Source organism: Mytilus trossulus, chromosome 10 (genome assembly GCF_036588685.1).
Source record: "Mytilus trossulus isolate FHL-02 chromosome 10, PNRI_Mtr1.1.1.hap1, whole genome shotgun sequence".
Lineage (NCBI taxonomy): Eukaryota > Metazoa > Mollusca > Bivalvia > Mytilida > Mytilidae > Mytilus > Mytilus trossulus.
In genome coordinates this window covers 45,137,628-45,164,471 of record NC_086382.1, presented here as the reverse complement: position 1 = coordinate 45,164,471, position 26,844 = coordinate 45,137,628, and the positions used below count along the sequence as shown (strand labels likewise).

The following is a 26,844-nucleotide window of genomic DNA, read 5'->3' as shown; positions in this document are numbered from 1 at the left end:
ATCTACTGTGAGATGAGAAACAGCATGACTCAGATGACCTGCATTATGCTATTTCTCTCTGAGCTATTTACATTGATGAAAACTTCCGTCATCCATCTGAGTATACTTTGGTAAATTCATACTATATGGTAGGTATGGGTTTTCCTCAATGTTGAATGCTGTACAGTGTCCTATAATTGCATATATCTTCGTCATTTAAACTCTGGTGAATAGTAATGTCTCATTGCAATCATGACATATTTCCTTATCTCTTTTATATTTCATGGATTTCATGGTGTAAAAAATATGAAAAGAATTGATTTTTTTTTAATAAGTTTGAACCATCAAATCAAATATCATAATTTTCCTTTATCCACATTTTTTTTTATCAATGATAACAAAAGAATCCACAGTACTGTGTTTGCAAGAAAGTAGTAATAAGGCAATACTCTGATATTGTGTGGATTCATTATATACCAATTATTGTGTATTCTATGGGTGTCCTGGTCATCCGCTAATTTTGATATTCAGCAAATTTTATATTGGGTTTGGGCAGACTTTTTTAAACACCTCACAATCAAATATCCATAAAAATAGCATTTTTCCTTAAAACCCACATAAATTGGTAACCCCAAAAATAGTGATTCCACAAATCTTGACTAGTACTTACTAATCTCCACCTTGGAAAAGTGAAAAATCTAGAAATTTGATTCTGATCCTCTGTCCTATCTTGCCTACAAGAGTATAACTACAATGTAGATTGTCTGGGTACATTCCAGGGTATGTTGGTGATACAATGTAACCTAATCGTTGTTCTGTACTGTTTATCACAAAATCACATAGGTTCTTCTTTTGTCCAAAATTATATATAGCTAAAATCAAAAGCAAAAAAATAATTATTTGGCTGACATTTTCAAATAATATTTGTAGACAATTACATTGGTAATATTGGCAGAACCATAATCCACAAGTTTATAATTGGCTCTACTGCAGATCTAGTAAGTAACTTTTTTACTAAACATTTCAGCATATTACACATATATAAAAGTGGATCGTCAATCTGAAGTTTTCACTTATATCCCATATACCAATTTTTTGAACAGTTTTTGTCATATGCTAGTTAGAGTAGTTGAAAAATGTTTGTCATATGCTAGTTAGGTGAAATAGTGTTTGTCATATGCTTGTTAAGTAAAACAGTGTTTATCATATGCTAGTTTAAAAGGTGAAGAATATTATATTTGTCTTATGCTTGTTAGGTGAAATAGTGTATGTAATATGTTTGTAAAGTGAACAACGTTTGTCATATGCTTGTTAAGTTAAACAGTGTGTGTCATGTTGCTAGTAAGGTGAACAATATTTGCCATATGCTAAAAAGGTGAAAAATGTTTGTCATATGCTAGTTTGGTGAAAAATGTTTGTCATTTGCTAGTTTGGGGAAAAATGTTTGTCATTTGCTAGTTTGGTGAAAACTGTTTGTCATATATCCTAGTTTGGTGAAATAGCATTTGGCATATCCTAGTTTGGTGAAATAGCATTTGGTATATCTTAGTTTGGTGAAATAGCATTTGGTATATCTTAGTTTGGTGAAATAGCATTTGGCATATCTTAGTATGGTGAAATAGCATTTGGCATATCTTAGTTTGGTGAAATAGCATTTGGCATATGCTAGTTGGGTGAAGAAGTGTTTGTTGTTTGCTTATATATATATAGTTATGTGAAATACTTTTGGTCAAATGCTAATAAGTTCAAAATAGTGGTCATATGGAAAACTTGCGAAAAATGTCAATCGTATGCAATTAAGGTGAAACAATGTTGGTCATATCATATGCTAACTAGGTGAAATAAAGTTAGCATCAGAAATGTTAACTATGATTATCATTAGTTAAAAATATTTCTTGTAAACTTACAATCATTTATAAACCTATATCGTCCTTCAAAGCCATCATCAGCTTTGTCAAAGTCAGAGTAAAAGTCCAAAATAATGATGTTCGATGTTGAGATGATGAGATTCGGCAGACGATCAGTACCTTCCCCACAGAATCTTCCTAGGAGGGGCGTGTCAATGTGGGGTTGCGTCATATCACTAACTTCAGCATAAATATCTAGATAATCAAATTGACATCTGAAAAAGATTAAATTCTATGATCATTAGATTAAAGTAGAAAGAGATGGTAGTAAAATAAAATTAAAGATAACTTGTACTGTTTTATTTCTCCTCTGAGGAATGTTTCACTACTTTACATTCAATAATATATTGTAAGTCTCTCTCCCTTAAGAGACAAAAAATAAATAACCTTGGCACCTTCTTAATTAGGATTTCAATTCTAATTCTTATTCAGGCAATCATGACTGCTAAGAGGTTATTAAGGGAGAAAGAAAGATGTCTTTCCCAACTATAAATTTTCTGACTTTCCAACAACTAGTTGTGTAATAATAGTATTGATTGAAAGTAATTCTTAAGTTAAAAGCATACCACATAGAATTGTCCAATTTTTTTTTATCACTAAGTCAATTTTTATAAAAAAAATACCTGCATTCTTTAATTTCGAGATATTTCAGTTTGAAATTTTCCAGTTTCATGTAGAAACAAAATATTTCATTTCTCAATACATTTTTTCAAAATCTAACCTTTAAGCAGAAAGATATATTTCCCTGTTTATTGGAAAGTGTTTCTTAATGTATAAAACAATGAAAGTTTAATGTGATAAAATGTTTGCGGATCCATACAATTATTGGTTATAAAAAGCTGTAGACAATTTTCTTGCCAATTCAAATGCATATAGAAAATAAATTCTAATGTTAGTACATATGTGATTTCAATACACAAAAAGTGAGGTCCATGTGCTCATGTTAACAATAGAAAGAAATATCAAAATAATCCGAAGTTATGCTTGATTCATTTAACAAAATAAAATTAGGTAAAAATAGACTGACATGCAAGGAAGAATATTTTCTCCGTCCCTGTTTATTTTTTCATTTAAAGATTTTGAAAACAAAATTTTTTTCACATCATTTTCTCGTTTTGATTTTTGCCTCCTTTAATGTTCTATAGGTTGTGTTAGAATTATCACATGTCCAATTGAAAATGATGATCAATTTTAAAGAACAAATTTGATTAACACCACATTACAAAAGAAACTATGTTTTTACAAAATAATATCAATTCATATTAGAGGAACATTTCTTTTAACCAGATTTTGTTTCTAAACTCCTTCAATTATTGATTTAAGTCTGAAGACATCTTCATTTCACAGCATTTCAGAGAATGTCTTCCTTAATGGTATTTTAACCTAATCTAAAAATTACAAGACACTTAAAAATAATTCGTACAATTTCCATGGAAATATATCACAACCAATGAAGCTTAAGTGCAAAAACTTGATAAATGTTTGCTGAATTTCACATTAAAGACATTTCTTATGTAACATATTCGATAAATACTAGCAAAATCAGATACAAAATTAATTAGGATTGCACATGACAAAAAAGTAAATAAAATATTCAATTTGTAGTCTTATTTGTAATGGAAGGGCTGTTCAGAACAAACGTAATAGAAGCAGCCAATATGTCGACGAAAAATATCACCTAATCAAATAGAAATCCTTGGAAAAGACTGTATTTCTAACAAGTCCGATCAAATCATAGATATAAGCTCTGAAGACACAGGATAACATTCTCTCTATTTAACATTTTTTTTATTCAATTAATCATTGCGGTAAATAAACCTTATAAAACTGCACCAAAAGTATAATTTCACAGATGGTTTCCATATAAGACTGAAAATAATTAAATGTGAAAGTGAAAAATGTCTATAAACATTGCTATATTTGATATTCAGTTGGCAAACAAAATAATCAGAAACATCTTGTTTATGAAAACAGACAATTGCCTTATTAAATTTTGCCTGGCCTCAGTGTGTCTGAATCAATTCCAAAATCATTTGCTTTCACAGTCTTATTTGCAACCACTCTAAATCTAAGCAAAATAATTTTCTTCTAAGTATATCAACATTTTTATTCTGTTTTCAATGTCTTTTCAATTTCAACAAAATAATGCCTGTATCTTGCCTAACTACTGTACGTCTGAATTCAGTGTATATGCAAATCCCCATTCAAATACACAAGTAATTAACCTAATTATTTCTGGTTTTTTTCAGTGTGTTTGCTCATATTTTAAGAAACAAGAGTCCACACACTGAAATGTCTCGCCTTCTTTACTAATCATTGATATTATGTTGATAGTCCTAAGTATAAAGCTTTAATACAACTGTCACATAAACTTAACATTAACCATGATAGCTAAACACAAACTAATGAACCATGAAAATGAGGTCAAGGTCAGATGAACCATGCCAGGGAGACATGTACAGCTAACAATGCTTCCATACATAAAATACAATTGACCTATTACTTATAGTTTAAGAAAAATAGACCAAAACACAAAAACTTAACACTGTGCAATGAACCGTGAAATTAAGGTCTTGGTCAAATAAAACGTGCGGGACTGACATATAGATCAGAAAATATTTCCATACACCAAATATAGTTGACCTTAGGCATATAATGTTAGATGAAAAGACCAAAACTAAAAAACTTAACTATAACCACTGAACCATGAATATGAGGTCATGGTCAAATGACATCTGCCTGCTAGACATACCGTATAGCGGGTTATTTTTTTGCGGGGTGCAAATTTTCGCTTATTTTCGCGGACAGAACTAAATCGCCAAAATAAATTCCGCCAAATTTAAGGTGTACATACAAAGGTATAAATAAAAGTTTTTAATCCGCCAAAATAATAACCGCCAAAATATTTCATATATCTTGTTCAATGAAAATCGCGAAATTTTACACCCGTGAAAATAACCCCCTATACAGTATACACCTTACAATCATTCCATACAACAAATATAATAGACCTATTGCATAAAGTATAAGAAAAACAGACCAAAACACAAAAAACTTAACTTTAACCACTGAACCATGAAAATGAGGTCAAGGTCAAATGACATCTGCCCGCTAGACATGTACACCTTACAAGCATTCCATAAAACAAATATAGTAGACCTATTGCATAAAGTGTAAGAAAAACAGACCAAAACACAAAAACTTAACTATAACCACTGAACCATGAAAATGAGGTCAAGGTCAGATGACACCTGCCAGCTGGACATGTACACCTTACAGTCCTTCCATACACCAAATATACTAGCCCTATTGCCTAAAGTATCTAAGATAAGGACTTGACCACCAAAACTTAACCTTGTTCACTGATCCATGTAATGAGGTCGAGGTCAAGTGAAAACTGTCTGACAGGCATCAGGACCTTGCAAGGTACGCACATACCAAATATAGTTATCCTATTACTTATAATGAGAGAGAATTCAACATTACAAAAAATCTGAACTTTTTTTTCAAATGGTCACTGAACCATGAAAATGAGGTCAAGGACATTGGACATGTGACTGACGGAAACTTCGTATCATGGGGCATATATATACAAAGTATGAAGCATCCAGGTCTTCTAGCTTCAGAGATATAAAGAAGTTAGCTAACGCCGCAGCCGGATCACTATCCCTATGTCGAGCTTTCTGCAACAAAAGTTGCAGGCTTGACAAAAAAATGACTAGATGAGCTAGACTGTTCCCACATAACCAAAAATAGCCAGCATCAAGTCTTATTTGTTTTGATCTAAGAGTTTGTGTTTCATTATCAACAATCAGTTGCCTACACTTAGCCTAATTAGTATGACTGATCCTGTAACAACTAATTGTTACCTAATTTCATTGGATCTCAGAATGCCTGTTACAATATCATTAATCAATAATTGCCTACACCTAGATTATAAGTGTGACTAATCCTAAGTTCTTCAGTACTGATTCTGTCTGTTCAAATATCATCAATCTATCGCCTTCAATGTGGCTTATTAGTGTGACTGGTTTTATTTATCAACAAACAATTGCTTCTATCTAGCGGCAGCTTATAAGTGTGACTTATCCTGTATCAACAATCAATTGCCTACACTCAGCCTTATAAGTGTGACTGATCCTGTATCAACAATCAATTGTCTGCACTTAGCCTAATAAGTGTGACTGATCCTGTATCAACAATCTATCGCCTACACTCAGCCTTATAAGAGTGTGACTGATCCTGTATCAACAAACAATTGCCTACACTCAGCCTAATAAGTGTGACTGATCCTGTATCAACAATCAATTGTCTACACTTAGCCTAATAAGTGTGACTGATCCTGTATCAACAATCTATCGCCTACACTCAGCCTTATAAGAGTGTGACTGATCCTGTATCAACAAACAATTGCCTACACTCAGCTTAATAAGTGTGACTGATCCTGTATCAACAAACAATTGCCTACACTCAGCCTAATAAGTGTGACTGATCCTGTATCAACAAACAATTGCCTACACTCAGCCTAATAAGTGTGACTGATCCTGTATCAACAAACAATTGCCTACACTCAGCCTAATAAGTGTGACTGATCCTGTATCAACAATCTATCGCCTACACTCAGCCTTATAAGAGTGTGACTGATCCTGTATCAACAAACAATTGCCTACACTCAGCCTTATAAGAGTGTGACTGATCCTGTATCAACAAACAATTGCCTACACTCAGCCTTATAAGAGTGTGACTGATCCTGTATCAACAAACAATTGCCTACACTCAGCCTTATAAGAGTGTGACTGATCCTGTATCAACAAACAATTGCCTACACTCAGCCTTATAAGAGTGTGACTGATCCTGTATCAACAAACAATTGCCTACACTCAGCCTTATAAGAGTGTGACTGATCCTGTATCAACAAACAATTGCCTACACTCAGCCTAATAAGTGTGACTGATCCTGTATCAACAAACAATTGCCTACACTTAGCCTAATAAGTGTAACTGATCCTGTATCAACAATCAATTGCCTACACTCAGCCTTATAAGAGTGTGACTGATCCTGTATCAGCAATCTATAGCCTACACTCAGCCTTATAAGAGTGTGACTGATCCTGTATCAACAAACAATTGCCTACACTTAGCCTAATAAGTGTGACTGATCCTGTATCAACAATCAATTGCCTACACTCAGCCTTAGAAGTGTGACTGATCCTGTATCAACAATCAATTGCCTACACTCAGCCTTATAAGAGTGTGACTGATCCTGTATCAACAAACAATTGCCTAGCTACACTCAGCCTAATTATTGTGACTGATCCTGTATCAACAATCAATTGCCTACACTCAGCCTAATTATTGTGACTGATCCTGTATCAACAATCAATTGCCTACACTAAGCATAATAAGGGTGACTGTTTCTTTATCAACAAACAATTACTAACGTGTAGCCTAATTACTTCTGTTCTCAGTGTCATTGTTCCAACACCAGGCTTTATTACCATATTTATTTTTGTCTCGCATTTGTAGGAAATATAATGAATGTTATTTAACACTAGGAGGCCAGTCTGACACTTGCTGGGTTCTCAAACAACTAATCAGGCTTTATAATGAATATGGAATCAATATAAACATGTTATTTTCTAACTGAAAACTATATTCATGAAACGTTAATAATTCTAGGAAATAATCACAGAAGCATAACTGTCAAATCTGGACATGATTTTAAAAATTTTAAGGAAGAAAGAATGTTTATATATTTCTCTGTAAGATTTGAAGAAAAAGAGAAAATTTAATTTGTTATGACAAATTAACATGAAGCATAAATGTTCTGTATTGGGCAGAAGATATAGTTATGCATAATATTGACAATATATTGCTACAAGTATTACAATATCAATGTTATATGATAATGAGGTCACAGTCAGATGAACCATGCTAATAGACAAAACACCTTACAATCATTCATACACCAATTATGGGGGTCTGATCCCTAATAGTAGCTGAGAATCAAATTAAACCACAAAATCATAACATTGACCAAAGTACTATAAAATGAGGTCAGGGTCATAAAAACTCTGTGAGATAATCATGTAAACCTTTCAATGCATTCTATTCACCAAACACAATTGACCTAATTGCTAAAAATAATAACTTAGAAATAGTCCAAGTCACAAAAAGTAAACATTGTCCAATGTCCCATGAAAATGAATTCAAATTCAGATGAAACCTAACAGACAGACATGTACACCATACAATCATCCCAAACACTAAATATAGTGGCCCTATCCCTTGTAGTTACTTGAAAAAAAAAAAACCAAACCACAAAAACATAACATTGTACAATCAGGCAATTGAGGTCAAGGTCAATTACCTGATGCTAATAGAATCTGTGATAAGGAGTAAACCATGTAACTTTAACCTTGATCACTGATCCAAGAAATGAGGTCAAGGTCAGATAAACCCTACTTGATGGATATGTAGATGTTAAAAGGAATCCAAATACCTAATTTTGTTATCCTATTGCTCATAATAAGGGAGTATTTCACTTGACAAAAAACTGTACTTTTTTAAGTAGTCACTAAACCATGAAAATGAGGTCAAGGACAATGGGACATATGAGAGACAAAAACTTCTTAACATGTTTTCTATACACAAGGTATGAAGCAACCAGGTCTTCTACCTTCTGAAATGTAAAGCATTAAACAAATAGTGTACGTACACCTTCGCCACGCCAAATTGTAAACCTGATATCTTGTATACTGTCACTTTTGTTGCAGGCTAGACAAAAACCAATTTAATATATGAAATCAATCATATAATATATTTTGGACTACCTCTGGATTGGTACTGCTGATTTGGAACTACTAGACCTAAAGTGCACTATCAGTCAAGACATCTGGGCACTTGGTCATAAAACTTTACTCAATACACAGTCACAGAGAACAAAATTTGTGCTTGAAACCGCTAATCCAGTATTTAGATTGGTTGATTTCTGAGTCTGACAGACTGTATGTCAAATGTATCAATCTGGTACCAAATCAGAGTCTTTGTTACTAACTATACTTGACATTTAATTATCAGTATCAATATGCACTTTAAATAGATTTTTCACCCATCCCCCTTCTTCTATAAAGGAGATTAACATGTAAAGATTTTTTTATGACGACAATGATGTGAAAAGTTTTAGCAGAAGACGTTTTATCTTCTTTATGTCAAATATTATTTGTCTGCATGTTTCAGCTATTGGCTATAACTTCTGTATAATATTTAATTATAAAATACCAATATGCATCACGAAAAAAAACTTATATTGTCTGCTTAGTACCCTCCAGATACAGCTTCCTCGGTAAATAAAATCAAGTCAAGACATGGAGACAAAAATATATTTATAAATCAATCAAGGATGGACAGCCATACAAATGAAATTTTTAATTAATTGACCGTCACTGTCAAATAAAACTGATTCGGTTTAGCCTTAAGCATCTCATATTTTTTTAGGCTTTATCAATATTATATATTATGAAGCTGAAAGCATTTTTTTTATTTACAGGCAAAAATGTTTATTGATGCAATGCCATACAAACCCAAAACGTTCTTGAAAGGCCATGTTCTTTCAGACCTAGGAAGAAATCTTGACACTCGAGAACATGGTAGTTATTCCCTGGAAAGGAAACCTTAGAAACTAACAAGAAAGATTTATGTTGTAGTAATCTGCATCAATGTTCAAAAGATAATAGACTTTTCCAGGATTAATTTCCTTTAAAGATTAAGATCTCATAAAATTTTATACAATTTAATCTCATGATTTACTTTCTTCTGAAAACAAGATTTACATTTAATACTTTCTCAAATTAGAAATAAATAAATTCATTTCAATAGGCAAAAAAGTTATGAAACTCGGGGCTCCAAGGTGTCTGCATTACCGGTACTTAAATTAAAACTGTCATCTATCATATTACATCTTTTTAAAAGTGCTGATCATCAAATTGTAAAATTCGGTTCTACAGCTACTTTAGAGTTTTACTTCTATGCAATTCAGGAAATAGAAAAAAAATTATTTGAAATAGTACAAAGTATTTATCAATACATTTGAGTAGAACTTTATAAACTACAAGAAAATCAAAACCATAAACTTTTGCTATTGCAACAGAGACAAAATACACATGAAAATACTGTTTCTCTGTCATAGTACCTTGCATTTTCTTTTATTATTATCAATCTATAAATAGTTTCCATATGTCAACAAGTCAGCATGTCTGTAATCTTTTCCTGTCTTCCTGTCTACAGCAAATGTCAATACAAGTCAATGAAACATGAACCAAACATATTCATTCAACTTTTAGAAAGAAATTATTTGCATGGTTTACTCAGAGAACAATACTGTCTGTGTCATTTTTGTCTTTTGTGGATAGTTGTCTCATTGGCAATCATACCACATCTTCTATTTTATAATACTGATATGGTATCCCAATATATTCAAGGAAGTAATGGAGCCTGTAGTTCAGTGAGATCAATGGACAGCTAATCTACAACACACTCTAGGAAATGCAAAGAATTGTTTCAATTGCATTTTCCTGTAACCATTTTTAGCAATGATAGCCATCTTGGAATATTCATAGAAACGAAATGTCAAATTGAAGGCTCTAAAATTGTTTCTAAAAAGATGAGTAAAGTGTTATGGTTGTCAATGAGACAACTATCTGCCCAAAGTTGAAATGAAGTGGCAGTAAGCAATCATAGGCAACCCTACTACCTTTCACAAGAGAAAAACACATGTATCAAATACATTTTGTACCTCTATTTAACCTATTTAAAGGCTTTATCAACAACAACAAACATCATGAAGCTTTTCACAACTTAATTATATCTCCATTTCCAGTTAACTATAAAGTATAAACATATCTTTTTCAATGAAGGAACTTAAATAAGATTAAAAGTCACATACCAAGAGGAGACAACAATATTGATTTTCTACAAAGAAGGGAGATAACTATCTCAAATCTTTGACATTGGGAAGTTAAGATGAAGACTGGTAGGTAAATTCGTTTTACTTCCTAGAAAGAAACTGAGACGTAAAATAATGGATTACTTCTTATAATTAACCTGTGCACTAAAGTGTATATTTTGCTTTCAATCTTTATTTTTCAGTCCAATACTCAATAATATTAATATTTGGTTGCCTAGAACTAATGGGTTTTAAAATCTTTTAGACAAGCTGATTTATGAGTTTGAAACAATTTCTCAAACTGAAAGCTTGCTTTTATTCGATTCATATATATGAAATTGAGAAGTTAGATTAATCAAAGACTGGTAGAGTTTCATGCAGGACTTGAAGGAATTTTGTGTGTGTGTTGCAGAGAAAAAAGCATCTCCTTAACTGTGCCATACCTGCTAACATTCTCTCATTAGCACTGAATCTGACCAAAAAATAGGTCTCCAACAGGCTTAAACAATTTTTCATTCATTTTCACAAAATGCATGCATATTTTAGGAATTTTCTGTGCGAGATGCAGAAAAAAATGACTTCCTTAACTGTTCATACCTGCTAACATTCTGCATTGAATCTGCCAAAAAATATGTCTCCAACAGGCAAGATCAATTTGTCTTTCATTTTTTACAAAATCCCCTACCAATTAACAAATGATTGTACATCTGTTACTTTATAAAAATGAACATTTCATAATTGAAACACATTATTTTTGCATTAACAAAAAAACTAAACCATGCTGGTGTAAATACTTAATCTTTTCCTGATTTCAGTTTGATTAACATTTTTGGATATTTCTATTGAATTACTATCATTAATCTTAGCTGTTTCAGGCAAACACTGTGGTGCGCCAGGCCCAAAAATCTTTTAGAATACTTTATGGTAAATTACCTTTCAATTATCATGACATGTGCTGTGTTGAAAATTTAGGTCTTACGACTTCTGCACCATGTGTTGTTCAATGTAGATTGTTGTTGAATGTATGTCTGTTTTTTTCAGAGAAGTAGGGTGTTGGTGGTTTATGTGGACTGTCCTATGGTGTCGTATTTTTTGAAATTTCTGATACATCCTTTAATGTTTAATTTTCCTATTTTTCGAGAGAAGACTGTTTAATAAATGAAAATTAGTTTGAAATAATTCTGAATGTTTTTGTAATTTTTCTATAGCTTCCTTGTAAAATGTGGGTAATGATTGTTTTGCTACTGTGGCTTTAAGATTTATCACAGATCACCCTTTAATATTTTTACCTTAACAAATAATGTTAATATGTCTTATAGCTTTTTGTCATAAAATATGACTTAATCACTCACAGATGTCCATTTAAAATGTTCATTCACACAAATAAATAAACAAAAATAAATGCAAAGACATTATATGTGAGCTTCAAACAATCTGTTATGAAAAAAAAAGCTAGATTAAAATTGACTTTTATTTTTTTAATTTAAACTTCCCTAAATTGTTAGCAGTCTATCATCAATAGTTCTCATGAGATGTAAGGGGGTCTGTGGTTTAACCTTTTCATTCATTAAATGATCTTAAATACCATGCTTTATCATTAGAGACTTTACCATAGAATAGTTTCCAGTTGGAAAATTTTGAATCTTTAGGTTAACATTGAAAGTATTCAGTTATGTCTATATCAAATTTATCCTAAATATCATCCTTTTAGTCATGTTAAACTATACTTTTTCCCATGTTATTGATGGCTGCCTTATTCATTAGAATACACCACGACCAAAACCAAAAATTACCCTCACCTTTAAAAAAACCAACACATGAATGACCTTATTACCAGAAAACCTGTATCAGACTCTCACCAGATAAAAACTACAAATGACCATCACTAGAACAAATCAAATGACCTTAAGGTGGTACCCAACACTTTCACTAAAATTTATTTGGCTCGTTTAATTTTCATTTGATTTTTTACTTTGACCCTTTAACAAAAATATAAAAATTTAAAAACTTTTGAACAACTGTTTTGTCAGAAAAATTATACTGGTTATATAGCAGTTTGACAAACACCCATTTTGATCATTGAGAAGCTTAATATTCCTTTTACAACACAACGTAATTAAAACGTTTAGCTGACTTTACAGAGTTATCTCCCTGTAGTGATAGGTACCACCTTAAGGCATAGAAAATTTACTAGTAATTCCATATTGGAATTGAAGATTTTCATTGCTTACAATAAGTCGTTTAGAACTATAAACTTTTGTACAAATCAAAAAAAATAAATCATGAAAAACCATTTAATCCTCTTTAAAAATATTCCTTTAAGATTTAGGAGATTCTGACTTTTAACATTTAAAAAAAACAATCATTTCTCTACTGGAAATTGCAATAAAAATTGAAAAAGCTGACATTTCAAAGTCTGCCATTTCTATACAAATAAGAATAAACGCATCAAACATCTCAATGTAATGGAAGAGATCAGACACTTAGTATTTATCACAATACAATCTTTACAATACTGAATAAGTGCATTTTAGTCTTCTTACACTTTCATGTCATCGAACAATCAAATTCAAATAATTTCAGCGATTTAAAATTTCAAGAAGTGCCATCATGAAGAAGGGAAATAATAAAATTGATTTTTGCCATTCATTTGTGGTGAAAAGGTTAGAGCGAAAGAGATGTAATTAGAACTAAGTTCATCCAAACACGGCAGTTAAAAGTCACGTCATAAATCTCAATTGTAGTAATTTTGCCCTAAGGGCATTCTTGTTAGTTTTTTTCCAAATCCTTAAAGCTGAAGTAACTTCCGTGTGACAAAAGGATGTTGTATTTTCTAAATATATTAATTCTTGAGATGAATTTCTGGAGGGATGATAATATCAGACCAATAAGAACAGAATATATATGGTTCTGAAAAAGTGAGGCAGTTACTAGGGTTCAATTTCATTTTTAAATAAGAATCCATAAAGAGAGATTGCCCTTCAATGAAATTGAACCCTAGTAACTGTCTTTTTATTGCCATAAAAACAGTATTAGCATCCATCTTCATGCATAAAAAGTCTGCTTCAAAAGTAAAGTAAAAATGTTTTTAGGATAGAAGAAAAAGTGTAGATTTCAATATATCATAATAAAGATAAAGCTTACACAAAACCAGGTGGACTAATAGGCAAAATTTGCATAATTTGAATAAAAATATTTTAATAGATTTTAAGGTCATCCCAGGTCCTTTGTTAATACTAAAAAAAAAAATAGCATGGTTAGTCGTATTCTATAATTCTACTCTTAATTGGTATAAAAACTGATTTTCCATCACATATTGGAATACAGTACTGGCAATGACTAGCAATATTTGATAAATCAGACTTCAGTACTAACTTACCAAAGAAATATTTTCAATATTATCAAACATTAACAGCCAAAAAATATTTATCAAAGTAAATATTAACTTTGCTCTTCATGCATGTCAATTATTGCAATTTCAAGGTAGATAACTCTGGTTTTGATGTTTAATCTGTATGTATTGGTTAGGTTGTGATTCAGTTCACAAACAAACAGTTTTCCTGTATAATATTTGATGTCTACTTTTTTTGCTAAAAAAATCAAATTGATTTGAAAGATGAGACGAAAAGAGAGAGTGGTTAAGCTTTCAAAACTCTCAAAATCTATTGATATTTTAAGTGATTTGTAATAAATATTTGGACTGAAATTAAGTTCTAGAAATAAATTTGAAAAAAGTAGGTTACACAAATACATGTAGTTGGCCAAGTCCTATAATTCAACACAGGTACAGTACTGCTGACCAAATATGAAGACATTCTGTTCAATAACTTCTGAGAAATGTGTGACTAAGTTTTTTTTGGACAAATGGATTATATGAACAGACAAGGTGATTGCAACATATAGCCCTCACTCAGCCTGTTTTATATTATTGTATTGAAAATGAAATATTGCCATACTTGATAATTAGAAAAAAATATCAAACCAAAAAGTAAGATAACCAAAGAGATAACACTAAATACAATGGGTCAAAGTCACTCAAACAAATGTAATGCAACATTGTTATTAAGATCAAACCAATAACTCAATTTTATTCTGTGAAGCAAAGCTATTTTGGATGAAACCAATATATCAATTTTATGTTCTAAGTGTTGTGTAATTTTATTTTTACAATTGTTTTTGATACACAAAGCATTAGATTATTTTGCTTTTAAGGATATATTTTACTGCAACATTTAGTAACATTAATGTGCAAAAACTGACAACTACTTGTTGAATGACTATTTCCTATAGTCAATAATTCGACTTCAAACAAAACATTTCTTTTATGTCAAATCCGTCCCTATCTTAATACAATAAACAATTTCATTTAGGCTTTGTCTTTAATCTCAAAAACTAATTTTTCTGTCTTTTATCATGAGTTTAGTTAAAAAAACAAGGGGATTCCATTAGTATTATCTACTACAAAGCTCCTCTGACGATTCTGGTCCGCCAAATTACACTAGCTCATGTCCATTGAATCAATACCGTAATTGCAGAAATCTGTCAATTTGTGAAAACGTTTGAGAACAACTACAAATGTTTGGTATGAAATCTGATAATGTTATCTAATATTACCAAAGATATTAAAAAGTGACAAAATATAATTGATTTTGTAATAAATTACTCCAGGAATATATCACAATCTTACTATTTTAATCAAATTATTTAATGGGACATGTGTTGTGTATCAAAACAGTTACGATATTTCACACCCATTACAAGCAATTCCTCAGGGATATTTTACAGACACCAAAAATTGAAAGGGATATTTGTTCATAAAATATTGTTAACTTTATATGTTATTTTGTAATGAATCTGGTCTCGGGGGACCTGAAAGCTAGACAAATTTACATATCAAACAGTCCCAGTGAAATGTTATCTGATGGAAATCAAATGATTCAATTGGCTTCAGTTTTTGTGTTGAGATTCTGCAATTTAACATGGTGTTGGTGCAATCTTGTATTTTCTTTGGTAAATTACCATTTATTTATAATAACCAATCTTAGTTGATTACTTAACAGAGATATAAATACTGACTTAAAGAAGATCAGAAATAAGTCCATAATGATTTCCTAGCTGACCTCAAAAAGATCAGAAATAAGTCTATGATTTCCTGACCTCAAAAAGATCAGAAATAAGTCTATGATTTCCTGACCTCAAAAAGATCATGTGGTCGCAAAGCAGGCTCATAGCGAAACATTGAAATGTATCTGATAAAAAAAACTAAAAAAAATATATAAAAAAAAACCAAAAACGTACAGCATAGAAGATGACATTAAATAAATAAAGCATTATCATGCGCTCTCTTCACTGTTTTCTTTTCACGGTTAAATCTCTCCTTATCACTGATAAATGCTTGATGTTAAAGCTGCTTAAGTTAATCTCTATTAGGCAATTGGCAAGTTTGCTTTGAAAATGCACACAGATTAAGAACATAATGTTTATTTTAGAACAGCAAACCCACTTTAGATGTCTGGTTCAGGCTCAGTACAACCAGTTGAAAATATAATTTCCTGGACTTGTCTAGACAATAACAACTGTTTTTGAAGCCAGTTAGGAATAATAAAACTATGAAATAATATACTTTTCTTATTTGTACATTTAGCAGACTACCACTTAATCCACTTTAAGTCTCTTTTTGGATGAGCAAAGAGAACTACCTAAATTCATTGTTTCAAAATCTAATGCATTCTGGGTAATATTTCCAAAAGTATACACCAAAACTTCATGATTGGTTAAAAACATCCCACATTTATGGAAATTTAACCAATGATGTGACATTATTTCATTTTTGGTGTTTAAACAATCAAATTACCCATAGTCCTTTAGATTCTGAAACAACTAATTATATCTCATGTAAGTTGCTTACAGTGGTGCTACTCCCTGGACATTAAACTTGGTAAACTTCATTTCTACTCGTTCATCAGGTTTTCCAATAAAAATGTAGTGACATCTTCTGCCTACTGGATATTTACGTGAACCAAAGCCAGGCGTGCCAAATATCCCAGGGCTGACAGTCGTTAGTAAGGAATTGTTGAATATGTATCTACAATCTGAAAAAAAGTGAAAGTTAAAGCTTATATAAAGGCTATTCATTCTTTGCAATCTAAAAGTCAATTAAATTTTAATACTTTTTACAGGATTGTTAGCTGCTGAAATGAAAAATTGTTAACATTTAGCAGATTGATTCAGGGAACTTTGATCTTCAGACAGGATGGATTGGGTAGATTTTGATAGCATGGAACTTTATACATTGAATGTAACAAATGCATTGTCTAACTTGAGATAACATTTGTTTACACAATTTGTATATATAAATTTTCTGGCATAGAATACTAGCAGGAGGAAAACTTCACCAATAATTATGTCAGCAATTTTACATTTCACTTCTGTTCCAATTCTGATTTTATATATATTTGACAATTAAGGGGAGATAACATTACATTTTACTTTGACAAATAAAATAATGGTTCTCTAATATTCATTAATATCCAAATGCATTAATAAAACTGACAATTTTTCCCAATAATTCATCTAATTATTTATGATATTTTTCAAGCTTGATTAATCTTAAGAAAATTGGCCAATACAATCTTTGGAAAAACAGGTTAAAAACCTCAAATTACCAAAAAATAGGTCTATACTATTTTGCTTTGAAGAAGAATTTCTTTAGTATAATTTGTTAAAGACCATAACAGTATAGAAAATTTATGGACAGTTTTATTTATTAAAAGTACACTAAAAATAAGACATATAATGAAGACCTAAATTATTCGTTCAACCTAAAAAGTAATAAAGAGGCTGTTAACCAACACCCAGGGACAAATCGTGTAGTAAATTATATCAATTTTACCACTTTTCCACTTATAATTTCGAACATGAATAAAGAATGAGCCATCACTATTGACATTAAGATGGAGTAAATGGTTAGCTACCCTGAAGCACTGGTTGAGTTGATAGATTAATGTCATCTGCACTTTCAGATTTCTTCTCCAGGAATATGATAAAAATTTAACCATCAATTTTTTTATTTTCATTTGAACAATTTAATGTATATGATTGGTTGATTAGTATTGATAAAATTTAAAGAGCAAAACAGAAACTGAGCAACTTTAATTATTTCAGAAACATATCAGTATTACCATATTAGCCATCAAGCATTTTTTCAAAAATAAAATTAACAAAAATGTGTCCCAAGTACATGGATGCCCCACTCGCACTTACATTTTCTAAGTTCAATGGACTGTGAAATCCAGGTGTCAAAACTCTTATTTGACATTAAAGTTTGAAAGATTATATCATAAGGAACATGTGTAATAAGTTTCAAGTTGTTTGGACTTCAACTTCATCAAAAACTACCTTGACCAAAAACTTCAACCTGAAGTCGGACAAACGGATTCATGGACGAACGAATGGACGAACGAACAAACAGACAGACAGAGGGACGAACAGACCAGAAAACATAATGACCCTCTTCTATCGTATGGTGGGGCATAAAAACAAATTGGAATCAATGAGTATAACTCTATCACTAGTATTGATAAAATGTAAAGAGTAAAACACAAAACTGAGTAACATGAATTATTTCAGAAATAACTGCATTATCATGAGCCAACCAGTAATTTTTCATTAACCAAAAAAACAAATGGGAAATAAGTGAGTATAATTGTTTGTGAAGACACTTGTTTTATGTGTTGATTCTCTATAGCTTAAGTTAAAAGATTGAATTAATCAGTATGACCTCTGTGTTCTGATGTTAGCATAATAAACATTGTAGTTTATCATCCTCACTTTCATCATTTAGTTAAACATATCTTGGGAATAGTTTAGGAAAGAAAATGATCTTTGGGAATTTGTCCTGTCATACAATATAGATTGATGTCAATACTTCTGTTTCCAATATACCGTATTTTGCGGATTAAAAAACGCACCCCTAAATAAACCGCACGGCTGTTTTTTAAGCACATGGTAAAAACTAAAAAAACAGTAAAACAACAACCTCCACAGCATACCTAAATGAAATAAATGTTGTCCAAAAACCATAAAGCAATTCAAATAACAATTAATTACACAACTTTATTAAAAGAAAATATAACTGGACCAATAGCTTAAAAAATTGAGTTCATGACAAACAGAAAAAAACCTTTAAAAAATAGTTCACTTAATTCTTTGAAGATAATAAAATATCTAATCAAAATGTACTTTTTCACTTGAAAATTCATAACTTTGTGAATGTCTTCTTGTACTTTCTAAATTTAGGTGATTGAAATTTAGCAGCCATTTGACAAAAAAGTACATATGTGCTATTTCAAGTGAAATCTGACCAATGAACAGTAACTCCTTGAAAAAATAATAATTGAAACCAAGTGGGAAAAGTGGGATGAAGTTAAAAATAAAGATCAAAAGATGAACTTTATCCCTCATGTGTTTCCTATACAAACTATTGCATGACTATAGGTGGGAAGATCAAACCTAGTTTTTCTTTCATATTTTTTTATACTGAGCCTGACACTTATATTTTCATTTATTGCTTATGTTAAACTAAGCTCAGTGTTTATTCTGTCATTAACCTGAACAAATTCAACAAGTTTTATGCCTTTCTATACCTTTTTAATCAATTCTAATAATATTACAACTCTCAGGGGACTTAATCATTCTACCAGTTGCCACTTATAAACTTTCATTAAGATAATTTTCGTTGTTTACTTCTCTTGTGTGCAGAAAACATTACTTTTGTGTTGTTGGTAGGATTTGGTCCCCCAAAGAATAATTTGTTTGAATGTTGATATGATTAACTTCTGACAACTGTATTGACAATTACCATTCCTTTCGACTTATCAGCATTTTAGTATAATCATTTTAAAGAGAGATAGTTCAGTTTACATTCCAATGGTCTTGTTACAAATGTTCACGGAATTGTCAGGACAGCACTCAGGTGGGAGTCCATTAAGATTAGCGACACAAGAAAACATCCTGTCATTTAAAATGTCGGAAAACTCTGGTTTCTTAAAATCCCTGACAAATATTGCTGATTTAAAAACAATGAATCCATTATTTCATTACAGTTTACTTAAAAAGACAATAAATACAATTTTTATTTAGAAGCAACCCTAAAAATGCTGACATCAGACAGTTTGTGTTCGGGAAAGAATTGTCGTCTTTAGTTCGTTAAAATTGACAGGTGGAAATTTCTAAATAGGTAGACTAATTAATAGACACATAAAACAGAAGAAAAGTCTGTTAAAGAGGATGTCATTCTTTAAGAAAACTTAATAAGTGTCAATCTATATAGGCACATAAAGCAGAAGAGGAAGTCTGTTAAAGAGGACACCATTCTTTAAGGATACCTAAATAGTGTTAATCTTAAAAGACACATAAAGCAGAAGACAAGTCTGTTAAAGAGGACATCATTCTTTAAGAATACCTAAATAGTGTTAATCTAAAAAGACACATAAAGCCGAAGACAAGTCTGTTAAAGAGGACACCATTCTTTAAGAATACCCAAATAGTGTCAATCTAAAAAGATACATAAAGCCGAAGACAAGTCTGTTAAAGAAACACCATTCTTTAAGAATACCCAAATAGTGTCAATCTAAAAAGATACATAAAGCCGAAGACAAGTCTGTTAAAGAGGATGTCATTCTTTAAGAAAACTTAATAAGTGTCAATCTATATAGGCACATAAAGCAGAAGAGGAAGTCTGTTAAAGAGGACACCATTCTTTAAGGATACCTAAATAGTGTTAATCTTAAAAGACACATAAAGCAGAAGACAAGTCTGTTAAAGAGGACATCATTCTTTAAGAATACCTAAATAGTGTTAATCTAAAAAGACACATAAAGCCGAAGACAAGTCTGTTAAAGAGGACACCATTCTTTAAGAATACCCAAATAGTGTCAATCTAAAAAGATACATAAAGCCGAAGACAAGTCTGTTAAAGAAACACCATTCTTTAAGAATACCCAAATAGTGTCAATCTAAAAAGATACATAAAGCCGAAGACAAGTCTGTTAAAGAGGATGTCATTCTTTAAGAAAACTTAATAGTGTCAATCTATATAGGCACATAAAGCAGAAGAGGAAGTCTGTTAAAGAGGACACCAGTCTTCAAGGATACCTAAATAGTGTTAACCTAAAAAGACACATAAAGCAGAAGACAAGTCTGTTAAAGAGGATGTCATTCTTTAAGAACACTCAATAGTGTCAATCTATATAGGCACATAAAGCAGAAGACAAGTCTGTTAAAGAGGACACCAGTCTTCAAAGATACCTAAATAGTGCTAATCTAAAAAGACACATAAAAAAGAAGACAAGTCTGTTAAAGAGGACACCATTCTTTAAGAATACCCAAATAGTGTTAATCTAAAAAGACACATAAAGCAGAAGACAAGTCTGTTAAAGAGGACACCATTCTTTAAGAATACCTAAATAGTGTTAATCTAAAAAGACACATAAAGCAGAAGACAAGTCTGTTACAGAGGACACCAGTCTTCCAAGGATACCTAAATAGTGTTAATCTAAAAAGACACATAAAACAGAAGACAAGTCTGTTAAAGAGGACACCATTCTTTAAGAATACCTAAATAGTGTTTACCCCTATAGACACATAAAACAGAAGAAAAGTCTGTTAAAGAGGAAACAATTGTTTTTAAGAATACCTAATTAGGGTCAATTGAAATAGATGATGGCTATAAACCATTATGAACAGGCCAACCATCACTCTAACAAAGGACACTGAATTCTTTTTGTACAAATCATAAAATACAGATGCCCTCTTACTCTAAAGGTAATGATTTTCATTCAACCTAAAATACACTACCACTTTTCATTTAAGAGAAAGAAGAGTAGACAAAACGATTAGACTTGCTACAATTTCTTCTCTTTGAAATTGTCATAACAAGAGACTCCTAAAGATGATTGTCATGCACCCCCTTTTTTAAATCTTGAATCTGCAGCTTAATAATGTGTGGTCTCCTGAATGGGTAATAGGTATATCTATTGTGTATTTACTGACTATTTGAAGGATAGAAAAAGCTTTAAAAAAAAATATTCATCAATTGACAGTGTATAAGAATATAAATATATTTCTATTTCAAATGCAAGTGTTGCATTGTCTTAGTGTTTGATATACCGGTACCTTTGTCTTAACATTTCAAAAAATACATTTTACACTTTTCACAGTTATATCACATATCAAACACATCCAGTATTTTTGTGATTTTACTTTTAACAAACATTGCATTAAGGAATTTCCAGAATATTATGTATTGATATGTGATCATGGAAAACTATCTGACAAAATTATTAAATTCAATGATTTTGTTACAATTCTTATTCTCTATCTAGTAGTTTAATTTTTCACTGTTACTATTACTACCATCTTGGCAAAATAATTGAAAGTACAGGTGACACTTTAATATTGAAACAGCTTTAAAACAAAGAGTTATGATATAACACAACCTACACTTCAACTCCAAAGAAAATATTGTTTAGATAGTGTGATGATATTTTACACTGTCCTTATAGTTTGACATATAGTGTTATTCTATGTTGTCCTTATTGACATAGTGTTATTTACATTGTCCTTATTGACATAAAGGGTTATTTTATGTTGTCCTTATGGCATAGTGTTATTTTATGTTGTCCTTATGACATAGTGTTATTTACATTGTCCTTATTGACATAAAGGGTTATTTTATGTTGTCCTTATTGACATAGTGTTATTTTATGTTGTCCTTATGGCATAGTTTTATTTACATTGTCCTTATTGACATAAAGGGTTATTTTATGTTGTCCTTATGGCATAGTTTTATTTACATTGTCCTTATTGACATAAAGGGTTATTTTATATTGTCCTTATAGTTTGACATATTGTTATTTAACATTGTCCTTATAGTTTGACATATTGTTATTTTTAATTGTCCTTTTAACTTGACATAGAGTTATTTTATGTTGTCCTTATAGTTTGACATAAAGAATTATTATACATTGTCCTTATATTTTAACAAAGTGTGATTTTATGTTGTCCTTATAGTTTGACATAGTTTGACATGAAGAGTAATTTGACATGTCTTTATAGTTTGACAAAGTGCTATTTTATGATGTCCTTATAGTATGACATAGTATTATTTTATGTTGTCCTTATGTTTGACATAGTGTTATTTTTTTGTTGTCCTTATAGTTTGACATAGTTTGACATGAAGAGTAATTTGACATGACTTTATAGTTTGACAAAGTGCTATTTTAAGTTGTCCTTATAGTATGACATAGTATTGTTTTATGTTGTCCATATGTTTTACATAGTGTTATTTTATGTTGTCCTTATAGTTTGACATAGTTCGACATGAAGAATAATTTGACATGTCTTTATAGTTTGACAAAGTGCTATTTAATGTTGTCCTTATAGTTTGACATAGTTTGACATGAAGAGTAATTTGACATGTCATTATAGTTTGACAAAGACTTATTTCATTTTGTCCTTATAGTTTGACATAGTGTTATTTTATGTTGTCCTTATAGTTTGACATAGTGTTATTTTATGTTGTCCTAATAGTTTGATATAGTTAATGACATGAAGTGTAATTTGACATGTCCTTATAGTTTGACAAAGTGCTATTTTATGTTGTCCTTTTGGTATGACATAGTATTATGTTATGTTGTCCTTGTAGTTCGACACAGTGTTATTTTATGTTATCCTAATAGTTTGACATAGTTTGACATAAAGAGTAATTTGACATGTCCTTATAGTTTGGCAAAGTGTTATTTTATGTTGGCCTTATAGTATAGCATAGTTTGACATGAAGAATAATTTGACATGTCTTTATAGTTTGACAAAGTGCTATTTAATGTTGTCCTTATAGTTTGACATAGTTTGACATGAAGAGTAATTTGACATGTCCTTATAGTTTGACAAAGACTTATTTCATTTTGTCCTTATAGTTTGACATAGTGTTATTTTATGTTGTCCTTATAGTTTGACATAGTGTTATTTTATGTTGTCCTAATAGTTTGATATAGTTAATGACATGAAGTGTAATTTGACATGTCCTTATAGTTTGACAAAGTGCTATTTTATGTTGTCCTTTTGGTATGACATAGTATTATGTTATGTTGTCCTTGTAGTTCGACACAGTGTTATTTTATGTTATCCTAATAGTTTGACATAGTTTGACATAAAGAGTAATTTGACATGTCCTTATAGTTTGGCAAAGTGTTATTTTATGTTGGCCTTATAGTTTAGCATAGTCTTATTTTATATTGTCCTTATAGTTTGACATAGAATGTTATTTTATTGTCATAAATTGTCTCTATAAAATGACATAGAATAATATTATACATTGTCCTTATATTTTGCATGGAATATCATTTTTCATTGTCCTTATAGTTTGACATAGAATGTTATTTTATTGTCATAAATTGTCTCTATAAAATGACATAGAATATTATTTTACATTGTCCTTATAGTTTAACAGTGTTATCTTACATTGTTCTTATAGTACTAGTGTGACATGAGTGTTATCTTATATTGTCCTTAAGACTCTTCATGGTATTATTTCATTCAAATTAACACTTTCTACTAATATTTCCTATTTTTATTCTGAAGATATAATTTTCCCTGTTACATCACTATTTCAGAGTATCATTTTCCCCACGTTGAAACACTCCCACAGAGTATTATTTATCACTATTTTCAGTGCTATAATATTAAGCAATGGTATCACTTTACAAAAAGATAACTTTGAAAATCATCCCAAACAGCTTCATTAAAGGACTTGTTGAGGATTTTCCAATCTTACATTTAGTTAATTTGAAGATCAATCATAACTTTATATTGAATCAAGGAACATAGTTTTGTATAATCTATCTTTTATCATAGTACAATTAATTGATGGTTATTTGCTAAATATCCAGTGACCAATATTACATACATGTTTGGGAAGATTGATCAAAATAAGCTACCAAAATACTTCATCTGATTCATAAAAAAAAGATAATTTCTACACACAATCATTCATTTTTTTTTTACATATTGATATCATGAAATATGAGCTCATTTTAACAACAATATCAGACAAATCTGATAATCAAAGCCAGGTCAACACATTTGACAGTATAAAACCATAATAAGGGAGTTTATGTTAAGCTGACAGTGTATAGAAGACTGATAAGCCAAATATATTGTGTGAATACAGCATTAAAAATAATGGTAAAAGAATTCAGAAAGTACCTTCAAGAATAGAACCCTGTCCATAGTAAACTAAATTTCATATTATCTCAAACATCTTAAAATGCAGGTTGGCATCAAATTCCATTGGCAGGTTCAGGTGGGGCCCTGCGGTACCCCCCCCCCCCCCCCCCCCCCCCACCATTTTGTGGGAAAAGTTTAGTTGATTATACGGGGAATTACAAAAGCATGACTGGAGCCCACCTCCCCCTTATAAAAAGTTCTTGATCTACCACTAAATTTACAAAGTTTTAAAACTATTCATACGTATCTCTGTGCCTTTTATAGCTTACGATACTACTTTGGATTCATTTTATTTTTCGTGGATGCCAATTTTCGTGGATTGAGGAAAACTTGCATTTTCTTAGATATCTAATTTCGTGGTTTCAGCACAGTGTGCATACATTTCTTTAGAAAAAAATGTTATTGGTTGAACATTTAAATTCATGGTTCTCCTGTACCCACAAAATACACAAAAATTGGTATCCAAAGAATATTAATGAATCCACAGTATACAGCATGTTAGTTCGTGGACACAGTTATTGTCCCTTGACCAGAGGTCAACATAGTGACAGTATGTTTCATGCTCATTGTTGTACAGGGAACTGTTATCTTTCACATTTTGTACTATTGTTTTCATGGGATCTAAGTTGTCTCACTGACAATGATATACCACATTTTGTACTCTGGTTTTCAAGGAATCTAGTTGTCTCACTGGCAATGATATACAGCATTTTGCACTTTGGTTTTCATGGAATCTAGTTGTCTCACTGGCAATAATATACAGCATTTTGTACTTTGGTTTTCATGGGATCTAAGTTGTCTCACTGGCAATGATATACCACATTTTGTACTTTGGTTTTCATGGAATCTAGTTGTCTCACTGGCAATGATATACCACATTTTGTACTCTGGTTTTCATGGAATCTAGTTGTCTCACTGGCAATGATATACCACATTTTGTACTCTGGTTTTTATGGAATCTAGTTGTCTCACTGGCAATGATATACCACATTTTGTACTCTGGTTTTCATGGAATCTAGTTGTCTCACTGGCAATGATATACCACATTTTGTACTCTGGTTTTCATGGAATCTAGTTGTCTCACTGGCAATGATATACCACATTTTGTACTTTGGTTATCATGGGATCTAAGATGTCTAACTGACAATGATATACCACATTTTGTACTCTGGTTTTTATGGAATCTAGTTGTCTCACTGGCAATGATATACCACATTTTGTACTGTGGTTTTTATGGAATCTAGTTGTCTCACTGGCAATGATATACCACATTTTGTACTTTGGTTATCATGGGATCTAAGATGTCTAACTGACAATGATATACCACATTTTGTACTCTGGTTTTCATGGAATCTAGTTGTCTCACTGGCAATGATATACCACATTTTGTACTCTGGTTTTCATGGAATCTAGTTGTCTCACTGGCAATGATATACCACATTTTGTACTGTGGTTTTTATGGAATCTAGTTGTCTCACTGGCAATGATATACAGCATTTTGTATTTTGGTTTTCATGGGATCTAAGATGTCTAACTGACAATGATATACCACATTTTGTTTTTATATGAAAATAATATCTCTCATGGTGTCGATTGTGACAGAATGCTCCATGAATGGTGGTTGGAGTTCAGCTAGACGGACATAAAATAACTGATTTCAATAAGAATCTAACATCATTCCTGTAAAATTTCAATCAAAGAAAGTGATAAAGATAGCTAACATGTCTAT

At 31.1% G+C, this 26,844-nt stretch overlaps 1 protein-coding gene across 6 annotated transcripts in view; it reads right to left on the bottom strand.

Annotated features, from left to right (window-relative positions):
* LOC134687439 (cubilin-like) overlaps nucleotides 1–26,844 on the bottom strand; it is a 111,811-nt gene that overhangs the window by 21,350 nt on the left and 63,617 nt on the right. For all 6 annotated transcript variants that reach the window (XM_063547740.1, XM_063547741.1, XM_063547742.1 and 3 more), the window contains 3 exons: nucleotides 16,738–16,921; nucleotides 1,887–2,101; nucleotides 650–851 (listed from right to left, as the gene is read on the bottom strand). In XM_063547740.1, the coding sequence (XP_063403810.1) occupies nucleotides 650–851; nucleotides 1,887–2,101; nucleotides 16,738–16,921 (601 nt within the window). The remainder of the gene's footprint in view (nucleotides 1–649; nucleotides 852–1,886; nucleotides 2,102–16,737; nucleotides 16,922–26,844) is intronic.